Below are 26,988 nucleotides of genomic sequence, written 5' to 3'. Positions count from 1 at the left end.
GATACTTTCGCTTTGATCAGGCTAATTATTTAAAACGGTCGGCGAGTTCAACTAGGGTTGCATGACGGCAAGCTGGCTTTACCGCATCAATTAAACACAAAGGAGAAGCCGAATTAAAAAGTTAAACAAAAAGTGGTTTGTGAAGGCAAGCCTAGCGTTACCGCATTAAGAAAAACACAAAGAAGAAGCCAAACTAAAGAAAAAAGAAACAAAATGTGATTTGCTACGGCAAGCTAGCTTAGCGCATTAGTAAAAACACGAAGGAAAAGCCAGACTGAAAAAAAAAAAAAGTTCGACCTAAAGTGACTTTTACGACAAGCTGGCTTTTTCGCAATAAGAGTACTTCAAAGGAGAAGCCAACGTGCAGCAAAGAACGTTCGACCACAAGTGATTTTTACGACAAGTTGGCTTCGCCACTTTAAGAGTGATGCAAAGCACAAGCCAAATTGCAACAACGAACGTTCGACCAAAAATTAGTTATGACAGTAAGCTGGCTTTTCCGCATTATTTATAACGAAAACGGGAAGTGAAACAATAAGGGAACAGGATGGAAGCGTTATTTTCTTCAAAAGTAGTAAATACCTGTTTGAACTATGATCCTTTGGCCTGCTACTATGCTCGGGCTGCGATGAAGGACGATGTTGATAGGAAATTATGTATTGTTTTTGTCGAGCAGAACTTCAAATGCGGAGTTATCAGATCGACCAGAGAAAGAAAATCGTGTGGATAAAAACGGGAAGCATCAGCTCTAACAAGCAAACAACAACGTGCGCAACTTCAAGAAACATCCAATGAGCGAATTTTGGCAACACATTTTTGCAAACAATGTGCACTCATAATAATGCGACAAAAGTAAAAGGAAAAACTTGAATGGAGCGCGCTAAAAATTCCAGGCACGAAACACCTAAACATTGCATCTTTATTTTGTGTGTAATATTAAGAAAACATTTTCACGCACTGGGCACCTCTATAACTTAGAGCCCGAAACACTATCTGAATGAGCTACAAGAAAGGCTTAAATATCGCGCGATGGACCTGATTCCTTATCTTTACTGCCTCTCAAAGTCGGATCAAAAACAACTATACACACGTAGCTTTTTTTTGTTTAAATGCTCGCCGGACGATGACGATTTCGCCGTCCGACTAATCGTATCCCGAGCGATCAATTAAGGTTAAGTCACGCACATTTTCACGCACTGGGCACCTCTATAACTTAGAGCCCGAAACACTATCTGAATGAGCTACAAGAAAGGCTTAAATATCGCGCGATGGACCTGATTCCTTATCTTTACTGCCTCTCAAAGTCGGATCAAAAACAACTATACACACGTAGCTTTTTTTTTTTGTTTAAATGCTCGCCGGACGATGACGATTTCGCTGTCCGACTAATCGTATCCCGAGCGATCAATTAAGGTTAAGTCACGCACATTTTCACGCACTGGGCACCTCTATAACTTAGAGCCCGAAACACCATCTGAATGAGCTACAAGAAAGGCTTAAATATCGCGCGATGGACCTGATTCCTTATCTTTACTGCCTCTCAAAGTCGCATCAAAAACAACTATACACACGTAGCTTTTTTTTGTTGTTTAAATGCTCGCCGGACGATGGCGATTTCGCCGTCCGACTAATGGTATCCAGAGCGATCAATTAAGGTTAAGTCGAGCGGCGTAACCACGCACGTAATTCAGGGTCAAGTTGAACGACCCAGACGAATGAAAAGCAGGGACATAAACGACAAAAAAAAAAGCGGCGACGAGCGCATTTATATTCGTGAATCTCGAATCGATGAATTGAGGGCAGGCTGGACAGTGGCGGCGGCGGAGTAGGAGAGAGGAGCGCTTCATCGAGACCGAGTCAAAAAGAAGAGGAAGAGGGGAAGAACTACGCGGTCGGGCAAACTTCGTTTTCTCGTCGCCATGGAAACGGTCTCGGCCGCTCCCGCGCGCACGCTTCGCAAGAGACGTGGTCCTGGAAAGACGACGCGCTGCGACGCTCGCTGGCTGTCGTCAACGCGACAGAAGATAGGAAGATAGAAAAAGCGACGACGATGAAAAGCACATAAAGTCGAAAGGTCACCGTAAAAGCGAACGAAGATAACACCACGGGTAAATGAACTACAAGCGCAAGTCAAAGAAAGAAGAAAGAAAGGAGCGGCTCCTGGTCGTAGAGGAGATGAACTCGGTTCCCGGGACTCCCGTTGCTAATGGAGACAGGAACAGAAAACGAAAGAGTAGTGCTGCAAGGAAAGGGAGGTCGGGTTGAACGAAGCAACGCGCGACTCTCCCGAATGTGTTCGTTCTTTTCTATTTCATGTTCTCTTATTTATTTTTTTCTCCCTGCTTCCAAACTTGCTGGGGCTCTTTGACCATGGCGCATATGGCGTCGCGAGGCAAGCTACTACACGACCCGTCCTGCCCTCTAACGGGCTCTGACTCCGTGTCGCCACTAGGTGGCGCTTCCTCTGCCTGTTTTTCTCGTAGTTCTTAGTCTTCGTTTCTTGCTGCTTGCTTGTTTGCTTTCTGCCTTTCTTCATATTTGTTGCGTCACATCTTCCCTAGTGTGAGCTTTTTTATTTCTCCTCTTATGGCAAAGGCCTTCCTTGGAAGCGCGCTCAACCGAGTTCAGCCGTGAACTGAGGCGCATCGCTTAGGAGACGAGGCCACGCTCCAGCGAGATCAAAGAAGGCTCGCGTATACACGTTAGGAATGAAAGAGGGCATACTCAAGGGAGATGGAACGGAGGCTGCAAGGGCTGAAGGGGAACCCAGCACGCGTTAACCGGCCATTCCTTCCTTCGGGCTTTCTGTACATTAATGTGATTTCTTGCAATACGCGTCCCGCTACCTCTTCCTGCGTCCGGTATCCTCCTCTTCCCCCCCCCCCCCCCCCCCCCGCTATCATTCCTTGTGCATCCTCGCAGCCTTTCATAAACTTGACAAAACACGTTAAAAGTGTATTTTAATTTTTACTGTAGGCAGCGCTAGAGGTCTCCTTGCTCCACAGTGCACCCAAAACATCAAACGCGTGATATGATAAACTTGTTATGTAATGACCAGTATTGATATACGCTCGCCCTGTGCGTTGGCGTCAAGTGTGTGGACGTCTGTGCTTAAACGACTCACGATTCTGTTTCGTTTCCGGTTTAAGTGAATGTCAGGCGTATTAGTTACGGAATTATTGGGTCGTTGAGTACAACTGCTGCTTCTGAACGTTCGTTTACAGGCTAGTTAGCTTTTTACTATTCGGTATGTTTTAGACTAAGGCTCAAAACAACTCCTGTAGTCAAAGTCAAAGGAGAGGTACCTATGCTGCCCATTGTTACTACCTACCAGTCATGCGCGTTTATACAGAGGAGTGCCCATTGTGCGAAAGCGAAAGGTGTAAAGTGAGATTCCAATTGGTTGATTGAAAGTTTCGATTAGTTGGCGCTGTGACTTGGCAGCGATTTTCGATCACAACCGTGAATAAATATTTCTGAAGGCATATCACCAGCTGTAGCGCCTGTTTTGTCATGTATTGAAGTTTGCTCAATAGATGAAGGCAAGAAATGTTTCGAATGAGGCGATGCCTCGAACTGAGAGTTGCCGATCGAAGGGTTTATTCTTTTTTTGAACAAAATTGCACCAGTGCGTTCGTTTTTTTTCTCTGTTTCTTTTTCTTTACATCCCTGTAAGGATGATGTGGAGATACTGATATTTTCAGCAAGTAGGGACAATGAGGTTTTTTGAACATAGCTACAACTGAAAGAAATTATATTGAAAACTTGTTTTCTTTTCTTTTAGATCATTCTTTTTTTTTTCAGTCAATGCAATTTTCAGAAACAGGCTGATGTTGTCAGGTATGCATTTGTCAGAACAGTTTACTTCTATGAAGTGAGGGTTATTGCTATGCGCCCTGTTTCACGAAAATTCTGCGGCATTGTGGATGCTACAAGTGCCGGCAACGAATAAAAGGCCGAATTATCAAACCCGTTCGCAACTTGTAACAGTCCTAATTGGCCGGAGCTTTAATAACGTGCGCCTAATTCAGCGACCTGGATGCGAGAAGTTTAGAAGAGCGATTCTCGTTTTCACGATTTTCGAAATGACTGGCACGAGGCAGTCATGAACAGTCCTTGAGTTTGAAGACTCTCGAAGGTTCTGATTGCTATTTGCTGCGGCCGCCGCGGTGGCTGAGTGGTTATGGCGCTCGGCTACCGGCCCGAAAGACGCGGGTTCGATCCCGGCCACGGCGGTCGAATTTCGATGGAGGCGAAATTCTAGAGGCCCGTGTGCTGTGCGATGTCAGTACACGTAAAAGAACCCCAGGTGGTCGAAATTTCCGGAGCCCTTCACTACGGCGTCCCTCATAGCCTGAGTCACTTTGGGACGTTAAACACTCATAAACCAAGCCTATTTGCTGCGCTAATGTGGCTTTCGCAACAACGTTACATAAAGTGTAGTTATAAACATAAAGTATATTCGAGGCATCGCATATATAGTCTACTACAGAAGACGGTGACTCTGAATAAGGCTTATACTTGAGCTAGTTGGTACGTTGTCCTTGTTCAGGCAATACTATCAAGTGGTTTGTTTCTCCTCACACGAGCAGACTTTATGAAATTTTTTTACGGCTCAAAAGGCTTGGAAGCAGACGTGTCGCCTGGCTCTGTAGCTAGACTTGGGACGGTTGAGGACGTGAGTTCTTTCCGGGTTCGAGAGATTAGTGTGGCTAAGAGTGCTAATCGGGCCGTGCACCCCTGAAGGTGCTAAAAGATACAGCAAGTGGTGAGGACAGCATTTTGTGAAGTTGCAATCACTCTTGCGATGTGTCTTCACAAGTGCGCGGCAAGGTACGCACTCCCAAAAACTGTTCAAACTACTACGTACCCTATTCATCTGCTCTGCGCGTTCCCGGCCTTTTTCTCTCGTAAACTGTGGCGCCGCAACCCGCACATGCCTGTTTTAATGACGGTTCCGAAGAGGCACCGTCGCCACGTGTTTCAACGAGCCTCGTACAGTGTGATTATGCTCAGCATTTCTGAAGAAGTCATTGATTATGTCTCAAGAGATTTCTCAGGTTTCAGTGACAGCCCCAAATTTTGGCATAAAAAGTTGGCCATGGGCAGCACCCATCATTCTACTTCACACAAAAGCTGAGGAAAAAAGAAATTGAAAGATGCATGCACTACACTTTCTCCGCTGTGGACCTGAGTAAACATTTTCGCAACCTTCTGGTGGAAAACAATGTCTTCTATATGTTCAAAAAAGCATGCTGAGGCCCCACAAAAGAAGAAAATATTTAGACCATTGTAAATATAGGAGATTTTGTGCAATTCATCATTAAAGACGGGATAGTCAATGCTGCTTGTGTTGAGTCTTACCGTGCAATGCTAAGTTTCCTCAACAAGAAATCGGTTTCTTTTCTTTCTACACATAATTAGGATTTTGTATACGCCGGCTTTTTTTCGATTTCGTTATTGTTTTTTCACCCACCAAGCTCATGCGTGGCCTAGCTTTATCGCCAATTTAGGCTTATTTCGTTACCCACCCGCTTACACCGCGACTTTATTGGTTGCTTGGCAGGAAAGATTGAATTAAAGAGAGGCGAGGAAGCCCATTAACATCGACCGGGTTCTTCGCGCGTAAGTCAGTTAAGTGTAAGATTTACTACAGCCGGATAAAACTAGTGTGACGTATCAATTACATCTTTTTAGCATTCCTCCGCTGTATACCCTGTTTTCCTTCGTTGCATTCAGTCGTTCAGTGCACATGGTCTTGGACGAGGTATATATATGAGGTCCGCGTTGTAACTCACCAGTAATGGGGATTCGTTCCTTAAATAATCCTCGGATTTGTCTTAAATAGCTTAATTTTTTCAGTAAAAAATGCTCCTTAATTCGGGTAGAAAAAACCACAAAGTCTACAAAACACTAGAACAGACCTTAAGACAATTACATTAAATAAAATAGTGCGCAATCTTGTTTCAGCGTCGTTTTGCTACTTAATAGAAAGCAGCCACGTCGTCTTATACATGACAGCATGCTCTTGTAATTATGTACTCCTGATGAGAAAGCATTTGCTCGATAAATGACAACTTTCTCTAACAGAATCCAGCCATCACGTTTTAACCATGGCATCATGCTGCTGTATCCATGTGCTCCTTAAAATCTAGGAAGTAAGCCTTTGCTCCACGAAAGACGGCTTTCCCCATAACCGGGCTCAAACCTTCGCGCGTGCTTATGCTGCGTTGCAGTGCAGCCGCCATCACCGGCGCCGTCGCAGCTTCCCGTCGGGGCTCCTCCCCCAGCTGGAGCAGCGTTCGATCGGCGCCGGAGCGGCTCCGGACGTCGCGGATGAGGGAGGAGGAGGCCCTGCGGATGCGGTCTCCGTGGCAACGGCCAATGGGAGCGCCGCGGGGCTGCGTGGGCGTGTCCCCCTGGCAGCCGTCGCCGGGCGCGCTTTTATAAGACTCGGGCCGGGCGCATTGGGCGCGATAACTTCGTTAGTCATTGCTCGTTAGTCAGGCCCCAAGGCTGCCGCAGCGCTGGACGGCCGGTTCCAGCTGTGGAGCAGCGCCATGGCGGCGGCTGCCGCCGCCGTGGCCGCCGAAGACCCGAGGCTCCAGGCGCCGGTGTCGGTGGCCGGCGATGAGCGGCTCGGCGTCGTGCCGTCGACGCACGGCGGGCAGCCCGACTGCGGCGGCGACAAGCGCAAGACCGAGCTGGCGTCGCCGCTGTACGCGCTCCAGGAGCCGAGACACCGCGACGGACAGCTCCAAGGACAGGGTGAGTTGTTCTTGTGCCGCTGCTGGCAACGCCGCGCCGTGGCGGCGATCGATGGCCGTAGAGGCCTAATGTCATTAGGGCCCCCCATCAATGCCTTAACGAGCTCGCCCGGAGGCGGGGTTCCCGGCGCGCGCCGCCTTCGGACACCGGCGGCGAGAAATGAAACAGGCGGAGAGGAAAAAAAAAGCCGGTTCTCAAAAAATGAACGGTGAAAACAGTGCGGCACTTACGAGAAGAGATGCGAGTGGATGCGATCGCCCGAGCGAGGTCGCCGATCGCTGGACAAAAAGCTCGGGTCGGGGCTCGAACCGAATCTCGTAACCACTCCTCGACGATCGGCTTTGCAGGCGGATAAATGAACCTTCGCGTGAGAGTTTATGATTCGAGGAGGCAGCGAGCGCTCCTATTGAGTGAAGCCCCTCATCAGCCAGATATAAAAGAGACGCCCGTGCTTTCCAGTAGGTTAATCCATCGCTAGAACTCAGTGTCTTCGTGTTCAAAGATAGGCTGCGGGTTAGTTGAAAGCTGCGAAACGCATTGAGTTCACAAGTTGATGGAGCAGCGGCTATAAACGCACTCAGAATCTTCTGAGTATATTTGAGAGAAACCGGTAGCTCACGCGTACGAACTCGACTTGTTGATAGCACCACGATGGAACTTGACTTCACGGATGCGACATGTGGATCTTCGCGGCAGCTAAGCTTTCGGTAAGACGCACTGCCAACTGGCAAACAAAAGCTTGGTTAGAGTGTCCATTCTAGCGAGCCCCAATTAGATGAACAAGCTAAAAGGATTCTGTGAAAAGATCGCGATGCTCAGGTCACCCGCTCGATGTCACCTTTCCTGCATATTCGTCAGTCGGATTACTGAACGTTTCGTACTGCTAATTCAAGGCACAAGAGAAAAGAAGACAGAGGGGTGACGATTGTTCATCTGCCGATGCAAACGAGCATCAGTTCCGAGAGATCACTCGTGAGGAATCTAAGGACATTGATAGTTCGGGGAAGCAAAGCAATCGAAGAGCGAGACCAAACTTGCACGGCTGACTCATGCTGAGAGACCGACTTTCCACGGCTGGCTTGCAGTGGCTGTAGTTTGTACGTGTCGAAGTTAAAACGCACGCATGCCGTTCTCTTTGCCAAGCATGGAAATTATCATAGCGCCGCAGTTCACAGTAATCGCGTAATTGCAAGTCACTAGCTTTCGACAAAGCAAGCACCTCCGAAAAGTCAAACATGCTATCAGTTTGCAGCAGCACGTGTCCTTCACATATAGCGTGGCTCAACGGTAAGGTTACTGTGCACTTAAAGGATGCGAGATTTCTTTTCTGAAACTGTACAAGCATGAATAATAAGCGAGAACTTCCGAATCTGGTCATAGGTGTATATATGTAATTATTCACAAATTGGAGACAAGGTGCGCACGTGAACGTCATCGATTTCCGCATGCGTCACGATTAACGATGATACCTTTAAATAGCGCGCAATGGTTTTCAACAAGAATAACACAGAACAAGGTGTTCGATGTGCATTTGGCAGGATTCCTTGGCGCAGAGGTTTCATGTGGAGGCATTCAGGGCCGCCTTATCCGCCCAGTGACTTGCTGTATAACGTTTGCTCTGAAAACGCCACGGCTTATAACAAATGTTGAGGGTTATTCAGATGCGCCTATTCGCCTCATCAAACAGTAATTAGATAAACCGGACGGATTACTTGAACCCTCTCTTTAATCCGCTCGCATTAACCCCGCGTTGCCTTTTTTTTCCCGTCTTTTAGGACGTAGGAACAAGTGATACGGCATCAGATGTAAGGGTACCGACTTGTGATTTTTTATGCAAACGATACCTCTCTTCCAGAGCAATTGCTAATCAAAACCTAGCTCAAACGAAACGTAGTTTGAACATTACTATTTAAACCTTTAGCGCCACGGTGGATCCGGAACTTAGGCATTCTACCACTGGACTAAAGGTTAAACGATTTCCGGATTCGCAGGCCCGTATTAAAGTGGAGCGAAAATTGGTTAAGAGTAATTAAACGTAAACCTAATAGAAACTGCCTTCTCTGTGTCGTATTTCATAGATACGGCGCAAGGCTACCAAGTGCAAATAACAAAAGGCGAATTTTCTTGCTCAAGAACAGCACTCAGGCTATGACTCACGCCATTGCGAAAGGCTACAGTTTGGTTCTGACCGACACCTGGGAAGCTTTAATGCGCACAGAATCATCTATGGCACACAGATGTACCGTAATATAACCCACGAATGCTAGCGCTCAGTAGTGCTGTATTTTCGAATGCCATAACCACAGGACTAGCGCAGCTAGTATTCAGGGTGCGAACAGAAATAAAAACATGCAGTCCGCTCGTTCCTCACTTTTAACTCAATGCACAAAGTATTTCCTCCTTCCAAGGTGAATTAGTCATGCCGCAGCAATTTTTCCCCGAAGGCTTGTGCTCTATCCGAAAAAAACGCCCTGCGTTGTAAACTGTAGCTTAAATATCTAGTTTATGAAATCGCGATAGTATTTTCATGCGTTGATAGCCTGTATTCTGAAAATCAACTAGTAAACAGTTGTGTCCCTGCAGTCAGTGGAAGGCAAACTTCAGGACATGCAAACTTGATATTTCGGTTGGCAAGAAACTCCGGCGCCGAAGCAGCTCTTAAGTGCTGCACACCATAGCTGACTCCAACGCTCGCGCCTTACAGCTTACAGTCTCTAACAACGCAGAAACAGTTGTGCGTAGCTGCTATCACTCTAGAACAATCTGTTCGCATCTTGCTTCGAAAAGTGATGAATCCGCGTGCCAATGGCTTTCTACACAAACAAACAAACATTAGAAAGCTTTGCGACAACATAATATAAAGCGCGTGACCATTCACGCCATGCTGATGTATTTTCCATAGTGATGTGCGTTTTGTTTAGAGACGTATGCACAGATTCTGACACACGCTAATGGGTTTTCTCGCGATCGTGGTCGCGATGCTTGCCGTTATGATGGCTTTGCCTCAATATAGATATTTCTGCAGCAAAGCCACATTAACAGTACGAAGCTTCATAACTCACGATAAGCGGTCTGGTGTAGTACTTGACAACGTTTCATTTCGTTTTCATCTAATTTCGTCTTCTTCCATTGGTCACTGCCTCCGGTAACGTAGGTCTTGTGGAATGGCGTCACGCTGACTATGGTATAAACAATATTCCCATCATAACACAGCATTCTGGTGAGTTGGTAGGTCTGCATGGGGGAAGCCATTCATAAAAAGACTACAACTGAGAAAAAGAGGGGGGGAGGGGGGGGGGGGGAGGCTCTTCAATGAAGAACGGGGATTTTAGCTGGCGTGTTAAAAACGCTGAGGAGAGGTTTCGGTAGAGAAAGGAGGTAAGAGCAGGGAGCAGAAAAAAATTTAAAGTATAATTATGCGCTCATTGGATTGAGGTGAGGAATGTAGGATTTCGAAGAGGAATGTAGGATTTCAAAGTTAATGAAAAAGTACAAAAGACAAAGAAATAGCCAGCGTGTCCTGTCCTTCTTTCTCTTTTCTACCGTTCTTTTTTATTTTTTTTTTTGAGGGGGGGGGGGTTGGTTTCCACTATGCACGTCCATGATGCCACTTCCTTGCATAAACTTGCACCACCTTCATGCCGCACTGGCGGACCCGAGCCAACGCCAACAAATGACTGCACATGACGACAACATTGACCCGCTTAACAAGCTCAATCGCCGCTTATTCCGCCTCGGAAGAGAAGCTGTGCAGCGCTTCTACAATGAAGCATTGTCCCTGTGACCCGGCCGGACTGGATGCGGCGCCATGGCCAGACTATACTTGACTGTGATTGGTCATTTTTCCCCCCTTCCTTTTGCTTTCGTTGTGAATGACATCAAGAACGAAATGGTTTGTTTGGTTTGTGGGGTTTAACGTCCCAAAGCGACTGAGAGACGCCGTAGTGGACTGCTCCGGGTAATTCGACCACCTGGGATTCTTTAACACACACTGAAGTCGCGCAGTACACGGGCCTCTAGAATTTCATCTCCATCGAATGCGGCCACCGCGGCCGGGATCGAATTCGCGTCTTTCGGGTCAGCAGCCGAGCCTCAAGCACCAAATGGAATGAAAATGCATTGAAACGTTGCGGAATATGGCTACTGGACTTATTGATACAATGTATCTCAAACACCATTTTAATTCACTCCCACACATTAGAGCCCGTGACTCCGACTTTCATCTTCCCGACTGCAATCTAGGGCCACTCGATAACAAGAGCTATAATCTTAGGCTTCCACTCACGGTTTTTAGAGACTTTTGTCCTCGATTATGCAAGAGCGCACCTCTTCGCTATTGCGAGAACATGTATAATGAGGTAATATAATTAATTTTTCCCAACCCAGTTCTAGGCGTTCATTCTGTTTGTGAATATAGCCTTGCCCTTTGAGCGTCAGGCTAACCAAAGTCACCATAATATTCAAAGTGGCTGATACTTACACTTGTGTGTGGTAGTGACGTGAAATGACATATCACTGTCTTGAAATCAAATTAAACTTTGGCACGTAACCTTTAATCAAGCAGGGCTAATTATGATTTCAAATTCGGTTCGTATCGCGTCGCGTCGTACATTGCTATGGGTAGCCTTCCAATGATGTCAATAAGTATAATTATGCCATTGATATCTAATATTATTTCTACCAATGAATTTCGCGGCGGGCGCGGTTGCGCTTTTCGCTTCCGCAACTCGCGTGTTCATGCTTGCATTCTCACCTGCAAACGCGTAGTGTCGTCTTGGGCATAGCTATTTGGTCACGTATCAGTCACGAAACTCCACACGGCGTCCATGTATCTAAACGCGCCGCACTGGCGGATCCAAAACTTGGAGGTTTGCTGACTGTCAGGACACTCGCAAAGTCGAATAAACTGTTGACTGCTCAGAACACAATGAAAAAGAAGCTTTGAAGGCCACTGGTGTTGTGCTGGCTGCTGGTTCTTCGTGACGACATGGGGCTGCGCAGTGCTACGCAAAACATGGTCTTTGCGACGAGAAGGTTTTTCGATGAGCAAAGTTCCAAATGCATCCTAAACATAACGATATAACTTCTTATCCTAACGACAGCGCTTTCTGTAGCATTGCGCAGGCACCATCTCAGCTTCAAACGCCTTTCAGGTAAAACCGTTGCATTCAATTCATCCGCTTTGCCGCAGGCTATTGTTCACTGGAATGGTCTTCCGGAACACATCGTCAATATTCGTGATCCAGCTTCTTTTAGGACCGAAATAACAGCCATTTTTTCTAATTACTGACGCGTCAATAACTATTGTATAATGATGTTCTTACTGTTTAATGAGTACTAACAGTCAATCAGCATTATATAATCATGTCATACATGCTCATTCATGATCCAGCTTCTTTTGGACCGAAATAACAGCCATTTTTTCTAATTACTGACGCGTCAATAACTATTGTATAATGATGTTCTTACTGTTTAATGAGTACTAACAGTCAATCAGCATTATATAATCATGTCATTCATGCTCCTGTTATTACCCCTATTTATGTAATCCCCCCCTCACACAATACTCCATGCTTGGAGCCTGTGAGGCAACGTGAATAAATAAATATTGTCAGAATATAACTAGCACCATCCAGACATCAGCCTTGCAATACTACAAAAAATTGCTAAAAATTCTGGGCAGCCAATGCCGGTCGGTGTTTGCGATATTTTTTTTTCTATTTCAGTTTACATCTGCGGCACAATGGGTGCCTCTTTTCGGTGCTGAAACAAAAGTTGGCAAACGTCTGTGTATACACCGATGTCCTCATTGGATTGTATACGCCGAAATACACCGCTTATAGATGGAAATCGGTTAGTTTCGCGGATTTGGATAATACGTAATTTTGTACTCAAATAGGGCTGATTACATTGACAGAGGTTTTGAGTGCTTGTCGGAGATGAGCTCTTGCCATTTGGGCAAAAATAAAAAATGTGTTGATAGATTTGACAGTCAGCGCCCGTCCCCGTGCTTCCATGTTTGACTTCTGTCCTGTTCTTAGCGCTGTTCCTACACCATGCAATACCAACTAGCCCGTCAACTCGCTCTCCAAAAGAAATGTAAGTCCCGACCGCATCTACAAGTTCTCACCGCTGTCGTTCAAACCACGCAATTGTCTTCACAATAGTGTTCGGTGTTCGCACAATATATCTGAGCGCAAGAGCAGGCCATCGTATGCCGTAAAATATCGCTCCAGCTAATAAAAGCATCTAATCCTAAACGCATTTATTCTGACGCGCATGCGCACAACGTTACTCGTAGTGACCACAGCTGTAGCAAAGTTCCACTAAAGTGTTCCAAGAGTAGAGCAATATTTCTTCGGCACAGGTCACGATACCTCCGAAAAAAAAAAGCGATTGCATTCATGAAAATGGACCACTTGCGGAAATCTGTAAGTCAGCTTTTCCGAAAGGCTTGTTTTCTAACCAAAAGGTCTAGTTCCCAGAGGACACTCTCACATTATTTGTGGAAACAGTCTGTGGAGCCTTAGGATTCGGCCCAAATTCCGACTAAATTCCGACTAAAATTCCGCGCTAAATTCTCTCTTCACATAGCGAAATAAACAAAAAAGAAAACAATGAAACCAGGAACTCGCTTTTCTATTATGCCTTGCGGCTTTTTTTGTGCCACGAAGCACTGCTAGAAGTGCAGATAATTTAGGCCTGGCGACGGTCTGACTGCTCCAAAGTGTACTGCATACCGATTAGTCATCAACGTGATCCGCGCCCGACCATGATGGGTTCGTGGCCTGACCGTCTTGTTGCGCATTATCCTCGGGACGCTGATGCAGACGCGGTGACCTATAACCCCGTCGAGAATTGTGTTATTCGCCTGCCTCAAGGAGGTCGTTATCGCTCGTTAAGTGAACAGGACTCAGATGTCCTTGATTCCCTCGTCCCTTCAAAAACAAGAAAATGCCGGTTCCCTAGATCACAGTTCCTACAAAAATGCTTTTGTTCAGAATTGTTGGGTATGTGCTTTCCTAGCATCTACTGCGGTGCTAGAGGAGGTTGACCACGATCCCATATCATATATAGTACCATTTTACTCTTCCGACAGCTCCCTCGGAGCCATCATTAAGACAACTGGCGACATTCGAGAGGTTATTCAGAAGGGAAAACCTGACTCTCTTCGTTTCCACAAATAATGCGAGTGCCGTCTGGGAACGAGACCGTTTGGTTGGAGAACAAGCCCTGCGAAGAAGCTGACTTACAGATTTCCGCAATTGGTCTACTGTCGCGTTGCGCACCTCAAAGTCCTAACGAAAAAATACCAGCCATGAAAGGAATGCTAAACCAGGTTTTTTTTGCATTATGCATCATACCAGGAAATTATGGACAAACGTATTTTTCCAAGCGCAAGATGTTTATAAACCCAATTCGCTCGCATATCGTAAGATTGCAGCATAACAATCAATCTATCCGCAGATCCCTCCTCAAGACGCTTCTAGTTTTCTGCTGTTTGTTGTCAGAAACGCATCCCATTCGTTTTTACGGCAGCTTGAATTAACTACTTGCTACGAGCACGAGACAAACTTTAAAAAGCAAGATTTTGCAACGCATCAGAATTTTAGGCCATTCCCATCAAAACTTTCAAAATAGTAGTTTACAATATTCCCCAGTTGTCTCCCAATTAAAATAGTGTCCACGAAAGCTGAACTTCTTCAGTGCATTTAGCTGAAGTTATGGTTGATTTTTCTTTTGCCTTAGCAAAAGCTTTCTGAAATTGCCATTTGTATTTTCCGCGCTGCCTAAGTATTCGGTACCCGTCGTCTGCAACATCATAGTATTACTTCTCACCGAGGAACAGAATCGAAACTATTTGAGCATAGTGACCCTGCGACGTTTAAAAAAAAAGCAGAAACACCACTTGAAGTGAGCATTAAAAAGTACAATAGGAATTAATTCTGTAGAAACGGCGCATGAGAGGTATTTCACGACACTGTACCAGTTAAAGCGATGTCCATCTAGGATCGCCAGCGTCGGCAGGTATGTCCGTACCTTATAGGTTTTATTGATTAATAAAGGCTCTGAAAGAAGAAGAAACGGGCTTTGGCAGGGCATGTAATCCGAAGGCAAGATAACCGATGGTCATTGAGGGTAACAGTGGATTCCAAGAGAAGGCATGCGTGGGGCAGATTAGGTAGGCAGACGAGATTAAGAAGTTTGCAGGCATATACGGTGGGCGCAGCTGGCAAAGGACAGGGTTGATTGGAGAGCCATGTGAGAGATTTTTGCCCTGCGGTGGGGGTAGTCAGGCTGATGATGATGATGAAAGGCTCTGGAGCGTGGATGAAGAGATTAAATAGTGACTCTTTAAGCTTATTTTGCGACCTGCATACTGAAACTGAAACTCGCTTTAGTGTCTCTTTTAGCAGGTCTGACCTTACGTGGTGTATATCTTTTTGACAACAGCTCCATAAAAAAAATAGAAATAAACGGGAATACTAATTCAATCAAATTATCCACTCATATGTGCGTGAATGTGGATAATGTTTGTTTTTTTCGTCTACAGCGACCACCACTCCTAGATGCCGCACAACCCAATCAAAGGCTCATCGCTCACGCTCCAAGAGGCGCGTTACTTTGCTCCGCAGGTGGCAGCTCCCGGCGACATGAATTTATCGTTCCGAATATGCCTACGAGGACGCATGGCGAGCTTGTTCCGAGCGGGGTGCGATTATGCACGGCCCATGGAGCAGCGTACGCAAGCGTGCACACGTACGCCATCACATTGCCGCGAATGCGCACCGCGCCGTGAAGCGAGTCTTTTCTGATGCTGCGGCCAGTTCAGCGCGACGCGAGTCGGATGCGGTTCTGGCCATCCCTCCCTTTTCACCCTCCTATTTTGAGCTACTCAGACCCCGCCTACTACGCACCGAGAAAGAGCCGCACTTCGGCGGACGTGTCAGCGGGGAGTCCGGTGCCCCCGCTGCGACGAAGAGGAGAGCGCCTTCTGTCGGGGCGGGACTGAGCGTCACGCTAGCGCGGAAGCCGTCTGGCGGTGCCTTGGAGCCTAGCAGTGCTGCGACTACGGAGGTAGCTCGGCTTGGTGTACACCGCCATCGCGCCGCGCTGTCCTGATGGAAGTCAGGTTTCGAGAGATCCTGATGCCCCATGGCGACTAGATCCACAGTAGATCACCTGAGCGTGTCTGGGTGCATGGCGACATGTGGTACTGGGCTGCCGAAAGTAACTTAACGGGTTCAAGTTCGACCGCACTGAAAAATGAAAAATTGTTCTTTTGGGGAAAGCAAATGGCGCAGTATCTGTCTCACATATCGGCGGACACCTGAACCGCGCCGTAAGGGAAGGGATAAAAGAGGGAAGAAAAAACGAAGAAAGGAAGAGAGAGGTGCCGTATTGGAGGGCTCCGGAATAATTTCGACCAACTGGGGATCTTTTGACGTGCACTGACATCGCACAGCTCACGGGCGCCTTAGCGTTTCGTCTCCATCGAAACGCGGCCGCCGCGGCCGGGATCGAACCCGGGAACTCTGGATCAGTAGCCGAGCGCCCTAACCACTGAGCCACCGCGGTGAGTCGGCCATATTTCACTCGAGGCGAAGCTTCGGGGCATGCGAATCTTCGATAGAAACGAAACTTCGATGGAGGCTTAACTTCGGTGGAGGCTAAATTTCGGTGCACGGCAATTAACAGTCGTCGGACGGTCCAAATGAATTCCGGAGCCCTACGTTACAACGCGCATCAATCAACAGCGTTGAATCGGCCGGTAAAAAATTTATCATTTAATTATTCTCCAAACCACGACAACACGCCTTCGCTTTTAACACGATAGCTGCTTGTGACCATTTACATTTATAAATTGTTGTTATTCTGGTTGGTCATCGCTAAAGAATTTCTGAATTTCCTTCTGTCTTATTTGTCGCTTTATTGCGAATACCTTCCTACAGCGACAGGCAATGCTAGCTACGTTTTTTCTTCTTTTACCACATGCTTGGGAATATGTTTTGCTGCTCCCTCGCAAAACAACAACATAAAGACATATCACGTAACGTTGGTAACTCATATGCTTTGCAGAAAACTTATTCATAAAGCCAAACGTTCTTATTCGCACAAAGCTAAGAATGCGACAGAGGACTGTGCTAAAACTAAACCGAGGGGGAAATGAACTGAGCTTCACTGCAACGGAACTGTAATAAGAACGACTATCGAACCTACTAGAACAAGTGAACGCGATTCATATGCTGCATAGAGCACGCTGCTGTCAGCCTCACAAACCAGGTGTCTCATAACAAAAATAAGTGCGATAGAGTTCGAATGAATCGTGATTTTTGTGACGAAGCGCAGGCGCCTGCGAAAGACGCCAGCAGAGGTAATAGTGAGTAGGTGCAAAGAATTGCCGTGTTTCCTAATTCAAAAAGAAAACGAGAATGATGACAATAAATAAAACGAGAGTAAAATGTTGAGAGGAGTGGGCTATTTTATGTGTCTCAACTATCATTTCTTGTGCGTCTAAGCTACAAATATGTCTCGAAATCATAATTTATATTCAGCTTATTCCCAATTCAACCCAACGCACAGAGTAAATTTGAGTACCGTTTTCATGGACTTGAAACGGCGACATCACCAACGAACTTAACAACTTAATAGAATAATAGGTGCGGCTAACTTGACATGTTTAGCTATTTCTTCGCCTGTATGCTTATTTTCTCTGGCTTGAAAACTTCAGCGATTAAAACATTTATACGAATAAAATGCACAAAAGCAATGAAGAAGCTAATCAAGACGAGAGCTTTCAATGCTCCAAATGCAATGCCTGTTCTTGGTGAACATCTGCAGACATCAGCGCGTGTAACTCAGATTACTCGGTCGTTTATGTCGACTGCTAACAACAGGGAGATTTTTTTTTCCGTCGGGGCAGAAAGAGAATACGTGATGTGTAAAACTGGGTGCATTGTCATCCTGAAGATTGTGGCAGTAAATCATTAGGGCAGTGACGTAAACCTTTTCATGAAATAGAAAAGCAAAAAAAAGAAATACAGGTCCCGGCCAAGTTCGCAAAAAACTGCGGTGCGTCTGCATAGTTAAATGCGGATCCCGGAGGCCAGACTAAACAACCTTTCTCTTCACAACGGTGATCACGGAGACGTTTTCGTTGTAGACGTCACGAGTTTTATTTGAGTATCGAGAAAATTTTTAAATACAATTTTCTTAGCTATAAAGCTTGCTACCGGACAAAGATCAACCTACTAAGAAGGGCTTCGGAATCGATTTTTGTTAGAGAAATTCGTGGCGCCCTATCCATAAATATTTAGATGAGAATGCGCGTACTGTTGTCCTTTGCTTGAGAATACATATTATCAATACGTACCCAGAAACACATCATTTGCGTTTTCGTGCGGGAAAGCCAACTACTTTAATCCTGTTCACTAAGCGAAAATAGTACCGACTCCGGAAAGTGGAATAAAGTTCAAATGTATGCAGTTCCGCTTGTATCGGTTATTCTGTAAGTTGTGCTCAAAATTCCGCTCCCAAGCATATTTACAGTAGTGACGTCTAACACCTGGACGCCGTTAATGCGGTGTAAAGATTATTGCAGACATTATTTTTGAGGTTCCCGCGAACAAAATGTAGACCCTACATGCTTTTTTTTTTGGTAGCCTGCATACCTCCGTTTTGTAAAATGCAATCTACTATACTAGTTGAGTGTTTCTAGCCCCATTTCCCGAGGAAGAGCAGAAATTAATTACGACGGTAATTGCCCAATAGCATCCTCCTGAACACAGCTGCAAGGAAAGCCTACACAGCTTTCTGAAAGTCACCACAGTCAAAATAAAGTTTTCCCTAGTACGGGGCTTGAACCCACAACCATCGCCTGCTCGGGACAGTCGCTCTTCATGCAGAGCTAACCAGGGCGGTTATAAAAAACTCAAATTGGAAACAATGTTAGCTCAGTAGGGAAACAATGATGTACGAAAGGGTAAAAAATGCATCCTAAGGATAATAAGCTCGCATATTCAATGGCAGACTTCGTCATCGACGCCCCAGCCTCCTTTATAACTGTGACGTATGTTGCGACGTGCCTAGGATAGTATACAAGAGTAGTAAGAAAGTCCAACGCCTTTTTCAAATGCTGTCTCTGGGCCAAGCCTAGCCGAGAGTTAACTTCATACAGCTACGGCTTCCTTCCGTATACAACCGCTTGCTCTTCACACAAAGCAAACAGAAATACAAACTGCAAAAGCAACCACCTCACTTGCTCCGCACCCGCGAAATCGTGCACATGTAGACAATAGTACGTGCAAGGTGCATCTGTTCCTGCCTTCTCGTCCCTGCGGCGTTTCCGCGTGCTCGCTTTCAATGCAGCCCGAAGTGAGAGAGAGATGAAGAGAAAGAGAAGGCACATATGGGGGGGCGGGGGGGGGGGGGGGGCGCCCGCTGCGTTATAGCTGGTCCGCACAAACCGCGCCGCATGACGCCTCGAATTCATTCGACGCGCGCACCTCGTGCATTGTTCCCCATTGTTCTGAGCCGCGGGATGCGCGTGTGACACATTTGCACCGTCGGTGAAACACGATGAACGCGAGTGGCGTTGGGGAGTAGGCGGAGGAGATGAGGCGGCGCTGGTTAGTAACTATATAGGTGAGGTAGGGACAAGTGCGGGTGGGGGGGGGGGGGGGGGATACTAGAGAATAGCTCCCGGTGGGGCGAGTAGCGCACCTCTATTAGAGGAACGGTGGTTGTGGAAATGAGTCGGAGAAGGAGGGGTGACACTGCTCTCTCCATAAAGAGGGGTGACATCGCTAAAGAGACCCGTGCCCCTCGCCACCTCCGCCCGCTACGCTCCCTGCTGAGAGCAGCGCGGGCCCCAGCGGAGCTTTTCAATGATGGCTCACTCCCGCTCGACGCGTGCTTCCCCGCCAGGAAGCGCTGTCAGTCAGTCCTTGCGTCATCCGATGCGGCGAGCTTTGTGCGATCCTGTCGACTGCGCCACGCGTCGGTCGGCGACGAGGTGTCGAGCACAGGCGCCCCTGCGCAAACTTTGCAAGCCGCTGCCGAGTGCTCTACGAGGGTCGATGTGTTGACACAGCGTTGCCACTTTTTTACCGGCGCCGCGATAGTCGCCGCTTATCTCTCTATCACGTGCCTCCTCTTTGTGCCTCGACAAGTGGCACGTGTACACTGACGTGCCTTTTAACGGGTGGCGCGTGCCCATACGCGGGGACAGTTCCCGCTTGTGTTTGGTACGGCCCTGGACAGAGCCGAACAGAGAAATCACCGCAAAATCGCTTCAGTCGGATCAATGTTTATTCGCTTTGTAAGTCCTGCGCTAATAGGTCGCTTACTCTCTCCTATGCCACGGGCGCCGCGGGCAGGGCAGTTTTATTTAATTTTCTTTTGGTCACTCACTAAACGAATCTCTTTGCTGCTTGCACACATGTCTCGTGAACTTCGTTTGAAGTTGTTGCGTTTATTCTCAGCGTCCTTCAACTCCACGCGCCTCGCATTTTCGTCATTTAGAGATATTTTTGCCCAGATAATGCCTGTAATTGGATATAATTATCAGTTATCTATATTTTTATTGTTGTTGCCTTCGTGGATTTTTATTCGTTCGCGAGGACTGGAAAAGAACAGACTTTGTCTTTCTCGCAAGAAGCCTTATGTGCATTTATTAAAATAGGAATCGCGAGGTGCTTACAAAGGGTGCATAACTAGCAGAACAGCCTGATAAACATATTGTAACAAGGTTTCCAGTTAGCCCTAGTCACGCTGGATTAAGCAAGTGGCCTGATGCGCAATAATGCGCACTTGTATGTATGCGTGTATATTCTGCATTTCTTTCTTTTTAGTTATCATAAGTGACATTTGGCTTTGCTCCTCCCACAATTCTGCCAGCTACGCGAAAGTCCACTAAACAAAATAACATTCTTCTGACTTTTTTTTCTTCCTGGCACCAATCTTCTAATTAATTATACCTTCCGAAAACTCATTATACCGGCTGTTTCTAAATCCCAAGAAGTTATCTGTGATGCCGTCATGCATTACAGAGGGTCTGACGCCGTACAACGACATTCTCTATCCCTCACCTGCCTAGCATATAGCGACATCAAATAATGCTCACTGAGGACTAGCGGCTATGCCCATATGGCAGAGAAAGGATGCTTGGCACTCTCGAAGGGCGCAGGACATAACTGCTTCCTGATGCTAAAACTCAAAGGTGACACCTCTGCCTGCAGGTCTACAGGGAGGGGCCGCAATTTTTTTAAAACTGATAATAACAAACAAAAAGAACTCCCGTAACTCCCAGTTCTGCCAACACTTGGCGGGATGAAAGTCATCGCGTTAACCGTCTCTGTCCCGCAGGCGACGGCGGTGCGTTCAAGAAGCTCAAGCTGGAGCCCGGCGTGTCCGAGCTGGGCCTGTCGTCGTGCGGCGGCGGCGGCGGCGTGCTGGCCACCACCGCGTGCAGTCCCACGACGCCCGCGAGGCGGCGCCACCGGACCACCTTCACCCAGGAGCAGCTGCAGGAGCTCGAGGCGGCGTTCGCCAAGAGCCACTACCCGGACATCTACTGCCGCGAGGAGCTGGCACGCATCACCAAGCTCAACGAAGCGCGCATACAGGTGAGCACCGACACACTGCTCAAAAATTCGTCATGTCACGTGACATCTGTGTGGGCAAGAACGATTTCTATGGCACTGTCGAAGTAGTATAGCTGCTCTTCAATATCGTCACATCAAAAAAACGCTTCAAAAGTCGCTCTTCAACTTCATAGCAGCAAAGTTAGACCTAGCTATATCGACGGCATTTCCACTTCATTCATTCTGCGAGGCTAAAACTTATCTGCACCAACCGCATCATGCGAGTTACTTGCCGTGAACGCTTAAGGCATTTGTGCCGCAATTGTTAACGCAGCTCGCTCGTCCCGTCCTCAGTTACCTGCGCGGTTCTCACTGAACACTGCGGTTTCGGAAAGCATTCCAGTTGCCGCAACTCCATGCGGCAGATTTTTCCGCAAGTGTGAACACAGCTTACAGTCCCGTCCATAATTACCTGCGCGGGTCTGACTGGTCACTGCGGTTCCGAAAAGCATTGCACTTGCCGCAACCGCATGCGGCAGGTTTTTTCCGCAAGTGTGAACGCTCCGTTTCCCTCCGCACAGGTGTGGTTCCAGAACCGGCGCGCCAAGTACCGCAAGCAGGAGAAGCAGCTGCAGAAGGCCCTGGCCGCGCCGGCGGCGCTGCCGCCCGCGGCCTGCAACGGCATGATGCGCGGCGTGTACGGCCCACCGCGCACGAGCTCGTACGCGGCCTACGCCGCCGCAGCAGCGCACCCGCACCCGGCGGCACGGTACCCGGCGTACGGCGCCGCGGCCCAGCCCTTCGGACACCAGGCCGGCGCCGCGGCCGCCACGTCGCCCGAGGAGGACTGGTACCAGCGCGGCTTCTCGGCCCTCAGGACGCCGCCCGCCGCCGCCGCCACCCAGCACCCCGTCTACCACAGCTAGGCACCGCCGGCGCCGCCCTGCGCTTGCGCTGCCACCCCCGCCGTGTGCTGGCAAGCTTCGCAGCACGGTCGTGCGCCCTGAGTGCGCGGACTCCGTGCGGCTTGACTCAGGGACCACACATACGCCCGCCGTATTTCGAGCGTGTTCGCGACGTTGAGGTTGCAACCTTGGCCACATGAGCAAATTGTCAAGACTAAAAAATGCGGGACAGTTCCTCTCTGTGAGGCTGTACAGTGCCCGCATTCCACTCCACTTCATTGTCTTAAAATAAGGAGTGATATTCCTGCTGACGACAGCACTAGGTCAATGATGCGGAAAACGAGGAGGGGGGGGGGGGGTTCTACCACCCGAGAAAGCAGAAAAGATGAAAGTTAATTGCACACAGTGGCACCTTAAGCACGCTCCTACGGCTGGGCCGTTGTGCGTTCCTTCGAGACTGCCCCTGCTACGCCCGAAGGGCTGACAGGAGCTTGCCGTACCGCCGTATCCCTGGGCCAAGCCGTGAGGGCCAGCACCACCATGGCCAGCACGCACGCATCTCACCGGGTCGCAGCGCAAGCGCAGAGCCGCCGCCGCTCTCTGGTGGACGACGTCACACGCACGCACTCACACGAGCGCCACCGTCCGAGGGAAAAGGAAGACGACGCAAGGCGGGCGACTCCCGCACCGCCGAGGAAGTGAGGAGGCTGCGCCACCGCCGCCGAGCCGCTGCCGCTGTTGCCGCTGCTGCGCGCACACACACATGTGTACTGTACACCCACACCTGCCGCGGTCACCTGCAGCTGCCGACTTACCGCTAGCCACATCCGCCGCCCGCTAGGGCTTGACGCAACCGCGACTTCGTTTCACTGCGTGCAGTCTGGGGTTCACTCGAAGGCGACCGCGCGCGGGGGCCCGAACAAGCTGGCTTGCCCAGTCGTATATATAGGTCTTGTTGAATACGCGAAATCGACGCGAGTGAATCCAGTGATACGAAGGTTAGTTGGGGCTTTGATCCGGGCGCGTTCATGCATATCCTGCCGGCAGGGTCAAACCAGTCACCACACATGTGAGTTCTATGAGTTCTTGTGGACTTTTGTGGGTCGGATTGAAGGATGCCTTGACTCGATCCGACACGACACTAGCTCTGTTTGATCTGCAGGCAGATAACCTTACCCAATGGGCAGGATCCAGCTAGCGGACCAACTGGATCCGCTTCTGTCGGGTTCTGGTAAAAGCCTCTATGCCTGGAGTAGAGAGCGATCTGAGTGGGAATGAAAGATACAGGGTATAAAATAATTCAGATCAATGAGGCTAACTACAATCGCAACCAGCTTAGTAATGCTTATTTAAAGCAAGAAGGAGGATATATTATGTGAGCCCCGCAGCGCCGTTAGGTTCATGAATCAGGTTGGTAGACATAAATGCGCGATACTGCGCGCGAGAGTGCACCACGAATAGTTTATGGTCCAGCAATCAACCCCATGAGCTCGAGACGCTCAGTCCTGGTGACTTTCTTGCGACGTCGTGATAACAGACATAAGACGCCGCCGCGCCTCGCCTTCGGGTAGCTTCAGACCGCACCTCCGCCTCGTGCCATTGAAGCTTCTGGCACGCGCCACAGCGTCTCAATCCCATATCGCGTATTTCGGCGCGGTCGAAACGCTGTGGATATTTCGACGACAGGTCTCGTCCTCATCTGGCCCGCGACAAACAAGTGTCCCTGTAGACACGTGGACACTGGGAATGCCTGCGATTTTAGCGTGTCTGTTTTCCCTTTTGTGTTTTGTTTGTTTAATTATTTACACTTTTAATTCTTAACGAACCTGATTCACAACAACGTCAAAGCAGTCGGATTTTCCAAGTGAGACAGGCTATGCTCGAGACAAGAGACGAGAACAACACCACAGCGTTAGATGTTCGACTTCTAATAACGCACATTGTCTTTACGGTGACCTAGCGGTGTTTCTTGAGCCACCTCACAGTATCACTCTTATCTCTTCTAACTTTGCCTTCAATGAAAATTAAAACAGTTGTGACGGCGTCATAGAGGCATCGAGTGAAAGCGATGCTCACCATTGTACTTACGTTTATTGTGCTTGGAGCCTTCAGATCAAGACATGCAGTTTTTCCTCTTTTTTTTGTCAAAAACCACTAACGGGTGCTCTTTAAACTCAGAGTACGTAAAACAACTCAAAATTGTTGCAAAATATTGCGAGTGGTTAACGCTTTCTTTATGTCAAATTAGATCTCGATTTTTATCTTATTTCATCTCGGCTACGCTCTTCTCAAAGGAACCGCGAGCATTTTTAAAATTTACTTTCGCGCAAATCGTTGTGTCCGTGCAATATAAATTTTCTCGCTTTTTTTACTTTTCTCAAATCATGCCACTGAGTACGAGCGACCATTACATTCTAGCTGTACGGTAATTGAGACCCAATGACACTGCACTGGGCAAGTGTAGAGGCCTCTGCACAGCAGAAATCGTCTGCTTACAAAATGCATCAAGGAAGTGAGAAAACCACTTTATATAACTAATTTTCAGCCGTCGTGCAGAAAAAGCAATTGACGCTGTACAGCCACCACTACTTCGTTGTGAGCGGTGAAGAAAATATGCGAAATTCTACCGCGTTAGATATCTTTAGTATCTGAGCGTTTCACGCCAGCAACATTAAAACCTCTAGGCCTACTTTTCGACTGTTTTTTGCTACTGCTTATTTCTTTCCTTAACATGATAATATAGTTATTTTTTTATATTCTAACATCATGACACACTGGGGTTTGCTTGTAACTACATCAAGGAGCTGCGGGTCCCAGTGGGTCGACAAATTTACACGATATGTCTAGAGTGCCCCGTTCAAGACAACCGGCGTCCGTGCGGCCATGTACATATGTTCCTACAGTTGCCACAACATCGTCGAGACTGAAACTTACTTTTTATTGAGCTTGATCCAAATCATCCTGCTGGTTCGCTGCTTTGCGGCACAAGCTTCGTGCGCGAGCGCCGAATCTGCAGAGACATTCGCAAGTGGCGCGTGTTCTGCAGTGCCCAATCGTTCCTGTACAAAGAGATGAAACCACACAGAGACACACGCGAATTGACGGCTTCATCATCTGCTTCTGAATCGCGAACGCCTTGCTCGGGTTACTGCGACAGTTCACTTGCGCTGTATGTGAGATACTTCTAGAAGGGTAAGGCTTCTCTTCGAAGTTCACTAGTGGTGAAGCAAGCTGGAGCTGTTTTATTTATTTGTTTATCCGTTTTCCTCAGAACCTTACACGAGGAATAAAGAGAAATAAACTGGGCGGAATGCGCGAGGATCTAATAAATTATTCCTCAATCTTCTGTATTCGAAGCATTAACTGTGCGTTCACTGTACCGTATTCGCCAAATGTAACCGAGCAGGAGCGACGGAGGCGGGAGAGGGCTCGCAGCAGAGCGGTGGCGCTGCGGTCACTGACGCTGACCGCTTCCCCCCGCTTGCGAGTGTAAACTGACTCACGTAAGCCTACGCCCTCGCTCTCCTTACTTGGGTGATAAGAAGTAAGCGTGTAGTATGTGCAGGGAGTAATTTCACGCCTTCGGAGCGCTGTCATACTGAGCGAGCTCAGTTTACACTCGCACCGGACATCGCCGGTGACCGCAGCGCCACCACTTGGCTCCGAGCCCGCTCCGGCCGCCGACGCGGCTGTTCGGTTAGTTTTGGCAAAGACGGCACGTATTGGCCGTCAGCCCACTTATAAATCCTGGTCACTGCACAGCAACTCACGTCATACCCACCTGGAGTTATTGGCGTATGGTGTACACAAGTTTTTTGTTTTTAGTAATAACGGATTTTTTTAACTTTGAAGAAAAAATTCCGACATTAAACTCCTTCGCAAGCATTTCAGACCATTTATCACCAATTAGGTAAGCTTAAATACGTGAAATTCGGGGTATGAACGCTTTACACGTGCTGTAACGGCCATGATATGTAAATACGCTGACCGACCTTGGTTGATGGAAGACAGTGCTGAATTATTTAGCTCTCCGCTGAAATTCGCCTCGCGCTTTCAAAGCTGTGGTGTATTTTTCTTCTTTCTGTGTTCCTTTTTGTAGGATATCTCTGCTGGAAGAGCGAGAAACGCTATTCGCGACGAATCAATAAAAAGAGATGTTTTTGTACTGGGTCTCTCTGTCCTTGTCTTTTGCCGAGCATAGTAAATACCAACTAAATGTCTATAGGTACTGCTGGCATGCCTCAAGTACAGCGAATGTGTAATTTTTTCTAACTTTGATAACCAAAATATAGTAACAAGTCGCTAAATTTGAATGGTTTACGGCTGAGATTCAATCGAAAATTATGGGTGCACAGAAGACAAATCAACACTTTGTAGAGATAAGGAGAGACAGCGTAGAGTCAACACGGAGGCGACAGGGAACCAAGGTAAGGTGAGCTGTGAAACGACCGAGATTGGGGCGTTAAGCTTCGCCTTAACGCGAACGCGATAGCGTTATCGGGCCCCGTTCGCATCGCTTACTCGGTTACCTAATTCTTAATTGAAATACTCATAATTACTTATGTACGCACCGGTACATGTCTCTAAGGCACTTTACCAAGTCAAAGACCACAACGCATTCACTAGATCCCCCTTTATTCAGCTTTACGAGCTTTTGTGACCTATGGGCAGTTGTGCCCGTCTCGCAATCCGAAGGTCCTGGGTTAATTTCCCATCCAAACCCTAGTAAA

The 26,988-nt window shown here is 47.8% G+C and overlaps 1 protein-coding gene across 2 annotated transcripts in view; it reads left to right on the top strand.

Annotated features, from left to right (window-relative positions):
• Positions 1 to 26,422, top strand: part of LOC144135237 (uncharacterized) — a 35,292-nt gene extending 8,870 nt beyond the window's left edge. Inside the window, exons 2-5 of one of the 2 annotated variants that reach the window (XR_013315412.1) lie at positions 6,237 to 6,768; positions 21,136 to 21,395; positions 21,935 to 25,700; positions 25,906 to 26,422. Coding sequence is in view for 1 of the 2 variants with exons in the window: in XM_077667971.1 (XP_077524097.1) it covers positions 6,561 to 6,768; positions 21,136 to 21,395; positions 21,935 to 22,279 (813 nt within the window). In the remaining variant the exon portion in view is untranslated. Of the gene's footprint in view, positions 1 to 6,236; positions 6,769 to 21,135; positions 21,396 to 21,934 lie in introns of both variants that reach the window. The other variant, XM_077667971.1, reaches the window with a different exon arrangement.
• The last annotated feature ends 566 nt before the right edge of the window (positions 26,423 to 26,988 follow it).

The sequence above is a fragment of the Amblyomma americanum genome, chromosome 5 (genome assembly GCF_052857255.1).
Source record: "Amblyomma americanum isolate KBUSLIRL-KWMA chromosome 5, ASM5285725v1, whole genome shotgun sequence".
NCBI classification, from domain to species: Eukaryota; Metazoa; Arthropoda; class Arachnida; order Ixodida; family Ixodidae; genus Amblyomma; species Amblyomma americanum.
The sequence above is the reverse complement of the archived record's forward strand: the minus strand, read 5'-3'. Positions and strand labels throughout refer to the sequence as shown.